Source organism: Crinia signifera, chromosome 3 (assembly GCF_055691185.1).
Source record: "Crinia signifera chromosome 3, ASM5569118v1, whole genome shotgun sequence".
In the NCBI taxonomy this organism is placed as follows: domain Eukaryota; kingdom Metazoa; phylum Chordata; class Amphibia; order Anura; family Myobatrachidae; genus Crinia; species Crinia signifera.
This window is the reverse complement of record NC_139219.1, coordinates 29,724,107-29,734,056: the sequence shown is the minus strand read 5'-3', so window position 1 is coordinate 29,734,056 and position 9,950 is coordinate 29,724,107. Positions and strand designations below refer to the sequence as shown.

General features: G+C 49.4%; 1 protein-coding gene across 1 annotated transcript in view; it reads left to right on the top strand.

The window, feature by feature from the left end:
* The first annotated feature begins 8,682 nt into the window (after positions 1-8,682).
* The window catches only part of DEGS1 (delta 4-desaturase, sphingolipid 1), a 13,928-nt gene continuing 12,660 nt past the window's right edge, over positions 8,683-9,950 (top strand). The window contains exon 1 of the mRNA XM_083175570.1: positions 8,683-8,888. Within this exon, the coding sequence (XP_083031696.1) occupies positions 8,807-8,888 (82 nt within the window). The 5' untranslated portion in view covers positions 8,683-8,806. The remainder of the gene's footprint in view (positions 8,889-9,950) is intronic.

Genomic DNA, 9,950 nt, shown 5'->3' with positions numbered 1-9,950 from the left:
AACCGAAGAAAGTTTTCATGCACCAATAACAATGCTCTGTAATAAGATGGAGTCAGAACGCAAGTCATTAAATTACACGGTAACATTCAGCAGACAGCTGGAGTTCCATCGTGTCTTTTAGGGTGGGTACACAATAAGATGACAGTCCTTCATTATTTCTACGTGCAATACTGTGTGATTGGCTGCAGAGCATGGCCCATCCGGTGACCTCGCATAAGACCCGTGGGTTTGTCCAATCAGGCATACACACTGAATGATTTGTTCTGATTGGCCCGGACATGACAAGTTGGGTCTGGATCTGGGTTGGTTACAGTGTTGACATTAGTTTTTGAGGTACTTTTTTCATAGAACGGCGCCCAGATTTCCTACGTACGGCACCGTAGGGAAATCGCATCGCATGGGCCATTATAGCGGCATGCGATGCAATTTTTTTATTTTTTAACTTAAGGTATGCGATGGGACCCAACCGACCCGATTTCAGGATTTTTTGGAGCTTTCCCGGCAAATGTAAAATAGGGTCCAATGCGATGGACCCGATTTTACATAGGAACCAATGTGAAATGGCACCCCATACCGGATTTATTGATTGTATACCCACCCTGATGGGTAATTTGTATGTGAAATTCCCCCCCCCCCCCCCATTGTTAATGCCACCCCACGATGAACGCCAACCCGAAGCGCAGCGAGCCAGCGAGGGGCGGCGGTACGCGTCCTCTGACCTTTTCATACCCCCACTATCCACGTCGGCGTGGACTTGATTTTATATAGTGTGGTGAGGGCAGCGAGCGGACGCTCACCACGCTTCGGGCTCGCCACACTATATAAAATCAACTCCACGCCGACGTGGATAGTGGTGGTATGAAAAGGTCAGAGGACGCGTACCGCCGCCTCCCGCGGGCTCGCTGCGCTCTCCACGCTTTGGGTTCACGTTGATCGTGGCGTTAACAATGGGGGGGCATACAATGAAAAATGTGATCTGGGGGGCATTTAACATTGGGGCCAATGTAAAAAATCGGGTCCATCGCATGCAATTTGGTTGCATGCGATGCGATTAACCCGATTTTTGTGACCCGATTGCATACAATTAAAATCGGTGGCGCTGTGCTAGGAAACAAGTACCCAATTTTTTTTTCCCCTCATTGTACCCCACTATATCGCATCGCATCGCATTGCATGTCCCGCAAAATCGCAAGCTGGTAGTCTGGGCATGTGCAGCAGCTCTGCTCTGTCCCTTACTGCATGATGTGGTGGCAGCTCATTTGTATCCTATTATAGACCAGCTATTGTTGTCACAATTTAAGACACTTTCCCAGGGGGAGGGGGTTTCCAGGTAACCAGAAACCCCACCCCTGCTTTTGCCTATGCCGGCCTGCTGATCAGTGAGCTATGGGGTCTAAGTCTTTCATCTCTATCCTTTTCTGTCTTTTATATTTTGTTTTGTGCACAATAATTGTGGATTACCCGGACAAAGCAGAGGTACAAATAGGGTTATTATAAAACAATATTGCGATAAGGTTTTCTCTTTTGGTGATGAACTTCAGAAAGATACAGGCACTAAAATCACCTCCTATTGGCAGGCATGCAGAATGTTCTCTGCTACTGTTGGAGCCATATGTACAAAATTTTGAATAAATAAAATTGAAAAAAAAAAACTGCTTATGAATAAAGAAGGTAAAAGGCTATTGTTAATGTTTTATTTTTTTAACTATTCACAAGTGTTCTGTTATAACTAAAGCCTCATACACACACACACTACACATTACTGGTCATTTTGGCCCTTCTGAGTGTTCTCTCTTAAAAATCGATGAGTGTGCACACATCGTCAACGAGCCATCAACCCCGTCGTCCATGCTTAATGTTGACTAGGGATGAGGGGGATAGGTGATTTCAGTGACGGGTGTGGTACAGGGGTCCGACAATCAGGATCCCGATAGTCATTAGTTCGACGTCGGGATCCCGACTGCCCGGACCCAGACAGCATGGTGAGCGCAACTAAGCCCTGGTGGCTCGCCGCACTGCGGGCATGGGGGTCGTGGACCCCCACGAGGGAAAGTAGCAGGTGGCCATCGGAAACCCGGCTGTCGGTGTTTTGACAGTCGGGTTCCTGTCCGGCACCCGTCACTGACTATATCGTTTGCTGATATTTTTCAGTGTGTGTGGTCAATATCATTTGTCCAGGATAGATATCATTTGTCCAGGATAGATATGGTTTTGTTTGGCCAACCGGACCGTTAATAGAACCAAGGGAGGATTGACACTTTGGGTGGTATTTAATTGTTATATTGTGTCCAGTCTCTCATCTAAAATGATGGTAGATCTTAATGCTATATTCAATTGATCTATTTTTTTTGTGAATATCTTGTTCATTATGGTCAGGTTTATGCCATGTATTTGTGCAAGTCTGTTCACCACCCCTGGGGATAGTCGGCTGTAATGCTGGTGATAAACAATTGAATACCACCCTTTATGTTGATACCCCTTTCCCACTGCAGATCTTAAACGGTATATTGCTATTTTTTAGCCTTTTCAAACGGGTAAAGCTGTAGTGGGAAAGCTCCAGGGTGCTTTACCCGTTTAACAAATACCAGTATTTGTTAAACAGGAAAAAAGCAGTGTCCTTCCCATTTTAGACCCGCTTTTTTGGCAGTGGGAACGGGTCTCAAACGGTATTCCCCAGTACCTGCCCTGCGCCCGTCCTCCCCTGGTACTTACCTGCGTGGGGGATCTGGGCAGCGGGGTGTGGCATGGGCACAGTACTTCGGGTCCCTCCCTGCGGCTGATGGATGCTGGGCAGTGGGGAGGCAGCGGGGTCCATCCCGCATGGGCATAGTGCTGGTGGTGCAGCGGGGTCCATACGGCTGATGGGAACTAGTAGTTCCCACTATGTGCATGTCTAATGAGTGCTGAGCATATGAATGAGCTGCTCATTACTTATGAATGAGCTGCTCATTACATATGCGTATATGGAATGAGCGGCTCATACATATGCACGGCACTCATTAGACATGCACATAGTGGGAACTACTAGTTCCCATCAGCCGGATGGACCCCGCTGCACCCACAGTACAGTGCCCATGCGGGATGGACCCCACTGCCCAGCATCCATTAGCTGCAGGGAGGGACCCGAAGTACCGTGCCCACACCGGACCCCGCTACCTCTCCAGCAATGCGCAAACACCGCTGCCCGGATCCTCCACGCAGGTAAGTAGGGGGGGGGGGGGGTATATTACTGGTTAATTACCATTTTGTACCTTTCACAACGGGTTCAATGTGAAAGGTACAAAAACATTAATTAACCAGTAACATACAGTTTTTCTACATGCAGTGGGAAAGGGGTTAAATCCTGCTTTGACCCGTTTAAAGAAACGTTTCAAAAAGCGGGTCAAAGCAAGTTTGGCAGTGGGAAAGTAGCGTGAATGTTCCATTTTCAAAATAGGGGGATAGGGGGGGGCTTTGCTATTACCTTCTGGAAATAATGCTCTCATAATAATTTTGGGGAAAGACCAGTATACAACAGGTGGAAAACCTTCCTGTCGTGTTCCTGAATCCTGTGGCATCGATTTAGCAGCTTGGATGTCTGTAAAACCAGTGCACTCAATTATTCAAGGACAAACCCATGTAATAAGAGATCATAAAGAGATAAACTCCATTAAAAAGCACGTAAAAGAAAGGTGCTGTAGTATTACAATAAATGCAATATGGTTCTCTGTGTCTGCCTTGGGTGCTGTCCTTGCCTCTCTGATAGGGTGTGGAACAGCAAAAAAGTAACTAATACCCTTTTCACACCAGACTATTTTCCTGGGTTGGCCCCGGGGACCTGGGACTAGTGCTGGTGTGTTAGGGCCCTGGGCCAAAATTTCAACCCTGCTAGCTATCGCCTAACTACTTTCAATCCCATAACTCCTTTTTATTCACACCCTGTAATATGGCAGTTAGGAGCTGATTGGTTGGTATTTGCTCTCTCCAAAGCTTAGTGGGTCTTCAAACTGTGGCCCTCCAGATGTTGTGAAACTACAAATCCCAGCATGCCTTGCCACAGTTTTAACACTCCTTTATAGCAAAACTGTGGCAAGGCATGCTGGGATTTGTAGTTTCACAACATCTGGAGGGCCACAGTTTGAAGACCTATGGCTTAGTACATCTTCTCCCAAGAGACATGTGTATGCACTACATGGCCACACAGAGGAGCAATCCAAGACAATATAATAGGAGATAGGGAGATTCTAGAATGTGATGTAGTGGGAAAGAAGAAAGGTATAGAAGCCGCTAATGTGACTGGACCAAGGTAAGAGCTATGCAGAGGGTGCTGCCCAGCATTGACATTACCCTACTCGCCCAGCCATCAGCTGTTTGCTGGCAGGAATATTACTACTCTCCCCACCATCATCTCCTCAGGGTTTCTCTGTTAGGTGGGCTGATTGAGTGGTGTGACCAAACAATTATGTCACCCCCAGCTATACAGCACTGTAAAAACGGGATGGGGGAAACGATGGTGGGATTCAGCCCAAACTGCGTCATCAGGTACACCTCATTTCCCCCACTTGTGTTCTGTAATTGAGTGGCTTGCGGGGGACTTGATCATCTTTCCGGTGGGACAGGAGGACCACCTGATTTTCTCTAGCCTCCTGCCGGTTCTGGGTGTGTAGGTGATTATAGCCAGCAATTCCCGGTGCCACTGATATAGTCAACTATATCGGTGGTGCCGTGATAGAACGATACAGTGCAAACACACTGGACAATATCAGACAATATTGTGAGATCGAGCTGCATGTACAGGAGATGGCTTTGCCCATGGTTGGTGATATTTACCATACACACTGGGTGATATGCATGCGGTATTGTTACCAATATATTGCCCAGTATGTTCCCAGATAAATGCTCTCTGCAAATGATATCCCCCCCCCACCCCTCACCCCATGCAGCACTACACAGTCGTATAAAAGGGTGTGGGTCATTTGGTCTGCAACAACTCGGTCGACAAGGGATAAGTCGACACAAGTATTAGGTTGACATGGGGAAGGTCGACAGTGAAAAGGTCGAAATGAAGTCCACCGCATCCCCCCTCCCACCACGCCCTAGTGGATGGTAGGGCATGAAATACCGCCTGCCAGCACATGGCAGCTCAGAAAACAGTGAAAAACCCCATGTCGACCTAATGACCTGTCACCCTAAACCCATGACCACCTAGACCCCTGTTGACCTTGACCCATGTCAACATTGCTGCATGTCGACTCAATGCTTGTCGACCTAGTTGTTGTAGACCAAATGACCGTATCCCGTATAAAGGGGCAAAGTGTTTCTGTTTGTGTCGCAGTCCCTGCATCAGTCCCAGATCAGAGCATTTCCCCAGGATCAGACAAGAGGTGACATGTCCTGCGTCTGTACGTGCCAGATCCTGCAGCAGGAGAGATCTCGCGCTGCCCCCAGGATATCACCCAGGCTTTATTTACTTATATCTTACAGCGGATTACACGGAGGTGTCAGACCCGGTGCACACTCGCTGGATCACACTCTCTAGTGTACACTACAAACAGGGAATAAATCCGCTCCAGTGTGAGGCAGAACTGGCCAGAACTGTGCAACAAATGGGACAACTTAAAGTCAAATGAAACCAAACACTTGGGATAAAGGTGACCCCCCCCTTTAGTCATATTTCCTACGGCCTCTCCATTCAGGCAGTCTCCGGTCGGACGCGGCGCCTCTGTGTGTACTGAGCGAGTTATTTATATGTAACAGCGGGAGGCAAGCGGCGCAGTGCACACCGTACACACACGTGTTATATAAAGCACAGCGGCCATTTCCTGTCCCATTGTTGAGGAGCCACGAGGGGTGTATTTATCACAGCTGAAGATTCGGGAAGAGGCCGCATACGCCGGGGGTTTGGGACGGAAGCGGAATAATTAGCAAAATGGGCATAAATGTACAAAATAAAAAATAAAGTGTATTTCCAGCCCAATGCAGAGCAATGCAAATCTGCCGATGCCTAACCTCGCCGGTATCTGGGTGGCTGACAGACAGGGTCTAGGTTGACATTGATAAAAGATCGACACAAGCAAAAGGTTGACGTGCATTTTTGGGGAATTTTTTTCCTTCACACATTCCACACGTTTGGGAACAGTAAAGTAAAGCGATCCATGCAGGGGGAAATGACACCAAAAATGTGGAACACTCATTTCGACCGTTTCCGTGTCGAAATTTTGCTTGTGCAATCATGTGCAAATCAACCTTTTCCTGCCTGGTATGCGGTCTAGGTCGACAGTCACTTGATCGACCACTAATGGTCGACAGGGTCTAGGTCGGCACCTAAGAATGGCTGACATACCCTAGGTCGACACAAACTTGATGTCGACACGAATAAGGTTGACGTGAGTTTTTCAAGTTTTTTAAAGGTGATTTTTCCTACTTTACTATCCAAGTGGGCATAGAGGGAGAATGTGCTGAGTGCACTTTTACAGTGTCCATGTCGACATAGCAATAAAAATGGGAAAAACTCATGTCAACAGTATGCATGTCCATGATGACCTAAAGCTTGTGTCGACATTCTGTCAATGTCATCCTAGGGTATGTCGACCTAGGATGTCGACCTAGGCACTGTCTACCATCCATACCGTAACCTTCTGTCGACCTAGACATTGCCTGTGAGCTGTATCACACCCAGCTTCTGCAGCAACAGCAAATGTGCCTAGTGTATGCTGCGCCAACAGTATCTGACGGGACAATAGTGAAAGTAGGGATAGTCATCGACCATCGATGATTTGAAATCTTCAATGGTCTATGACCCCGCTGCCCAACATGCATGTACACAAGAGGTATAGGGGAAAGATTGGGAGGCCAGGCCCCAGACTTGTGGCACACCCCCATGAGCGGCAGCTACACCCCCACCCCCTGTAGCATGCGTACACCAAATGGCAGGGCTAAAATGCAGCCATAGTTTGATTTGGAGAGACATGGGAAGGAGGGCTTAATGCTGAGGCACAGGTGAGGCATGAGGCTGGAGAGACATTTGGGAGGCATGAGGCTTGATAGATACTGGGGAGAGAGACATGAGGCTGGAGAGATACAGGGTGGAATGATGCTGGAGAGACATGGGAGGCAAGAGGCTGGAGAGACACAGGGAGGCTTCAGCGATACAGGGTGGCATGACATTGGAGAGACACAGAGGAGGCATAAGGTTGGAGAGACATGGGCGACATGAGGCTGTATTGACACTTGGGAGGCATGAGGCTGGAGAGACACAGGGGAGGCATGAGGGTGGAGTGGATAGACACTAGGGCAGGCTTTCCCAACCACGGTCCTCACGGCACACCAACAGTGCAGGCTTTAGTGATATCCAGGCTTCAGCACAGATGGTTTAATCAGAATCACTAAGGTACTAATTAAGTCATCTGTGCTCAAGCCTGGATATCTACAAAACCTGCACTGTTGGTGTGCCTTGAGGACCGTGGTTGGGAAAGCCTGCACTAGGGAGTCTTGGGGCTGGAGAGACACTGGGGAGGCATGAGGCTGGAGAGACTGGATTGCCGTGAGACTGGAGAGAAAAAGGGGAGGCATGATGCTGAAGAGACACTGGGGAGGCATGAGGCTGGAGAGACACAGGGGAGGCATGTGGCTGGAGAGACACTGGAGAGGCATGAGGCTCGAGATCATAATGACTGCTGGGGAGGCATGTGGCTGGAGAGACACTGGGGAGGCATGAGGCTGGAGATCACAATGACTGCTGGGGAGGCATGTGGCTGGAGAGACACTGGGGAGGCATGAGGTTGGGGAGACACAGGGGCTGCATAAGGCTGGAGAGACACAGGGGAGGGATGTGGCTGGAGAGACACAGGGGCGGTGTGTGGCGCATGAGGCTGGAGAGACACTGGGGAGGCATGTGGCTGGAGAGACACTGGAGAGGCATGAGGCTCGAGATCATAATGACTGCTGGGGAGGCATGTGGCTGGAGAGACACTGGGGAGGCATGAGGTTGGGGAGACACATGAGCTGCATGAGCCTGGAGAGACACAGAGGAGGGATGTGGCTGGAGAGACACAGGGGCGGTGTGTGGCGCATGAGGCTGGAGAGACATGTGGCTGGAGAGACACTGGAGAGGCATGAGGCTCGAGATCATAATGACTGCTGGGGCGGCATGTGGCTGGAGAGACACTGGGGAGGCATGAGGTTGGGGAGACACAGGGGCTGCATAAGGCTGGAGAGACACATGAGCCGCATGAGCCTGGAGAGACACAGAGGAGGGATGTGGCTCGAGATCATAATGACTGCTGGAGAGACAGAGATTATGGGGTTATATGACAACCACAATAGCTAGGGACCCGTTTTATGATGGAATTAAACATTCTATCACATATATCACCACCAGCCATAATGATGTGATAACCCGCACATACATGATGTTTGAGACAGAGTAAATTAGTGTGTGTGTCACATACATTATATTAGAAAACACGCCCCTGTCGTGGCCGCCCCCACAACCCCTCACAGGACAATTAGCCCCCGCCCTACTCTCCTCCCTATCTGCATAGTGGGTGTGGCTACAGCGCGGACCCTTTCCTTCCTCACCGCCAGCTGGGTCGCATCTGCTCTCGTGCCGCTGCTGGAAGGGGGCGTTGCGCGCCACACCCTACGCGTCACCACAGGTTCCTCCCCCTAGCCGGCGTGGGCGTGCCCGTCGCTTCTGGGTCGTGCGCGGCGTTTTCCGGCGGTGTATCGGGAGCGCGCCCCATCAGCAGTCCAACACACACACACAGAGCGCCAGTCACAGCGCTGCTCCTCCGCTCCCGACCTCACACACCCCACACCGGCAGCCATGGGGAACAGAGTGGCCCGGGAGGACTTCGACTGGGTCTACACCGACCAGCCGCACGCCGACCGCAGGAAGGAGATCCTGGGTAAGTAGAGTGAGGGAGGGCGGCTCCGGCCTGGGGGTATATGGGCGACCGTTATGTGGTTCCCTCCTGCAGCCACATGATGCTGTGTATGTATGTATGTGGTATGTATAGATATATATGTGTTTGTTCTATCACTGTTTCCAATTGTAAAGCACAAAATAATATGCTGTGCTATGTAGGAAACTGTAAATAAAGTATGTATATGTGTATATATGACATTCAATAGGCCAACACAAGATTTTCAAGTTTTTTGATGTTTATGTCGACATATGTCAACATTAACACCGTATAGGTGTACCGCGTCCCTGCGCTCGCCATGATTCGGGCACACTATTGCGTTCTCACTCTATGCCCACTTGGATAGTAAAGTATGAACCAAGTCAGTTAAAGCAAAAAAAAAAAAAAACATGGAAAACTTGTTGACCATGTCAACCTTAAGCTTGTCGACCTTCTGTCATTGTTGACCATTCTTAGGTGCCGACTTAGTCATCGTCGGCCCTGGGAGCAAATACCTTATGGCGGTGCGTGTACTGGCGCTGGGGTGAGGGCGTTCTGCATGAGCAATGCTCTTGTCTGAGTGTTGCAAATCCTCGGGCCACACTTGATGATGTCGGGGTACAGTATGTACTCAGGGAGGCTCTGTAGGGCTGTATATGCAGGTTGGGTTGCGCAGTATGTACTCAGGGGTGGGTTCTGTATATGCGAGTCTGCCATTACTGTAAATACAGGTTGGGGGTGCAGTATATACTCGGGGAGGCTCTGTAGCACTGTCTATGCAGGTTGGGGCGCGGTATGTACTCAGGGGTAGGTTCTGTATATGAGTGTCTGCCATTAATGTATATACAGGTTGGGGGTGCAGTATTTAATCGGGGAGGTTGTATAGGAGCTGCAACCTGTGGCATCACCACTTGGGTATATTACAGCACAATGGGGAATGTATATAGGCCAAATGCTACTTATCTGCTGTCTAATTCTGTGTTTCTACACAAGGCACATGCACACGTGTGCAAACATGTCTGTAACACCATCATCCATTCCTCTGTATCAGGCCTACCACAGTTA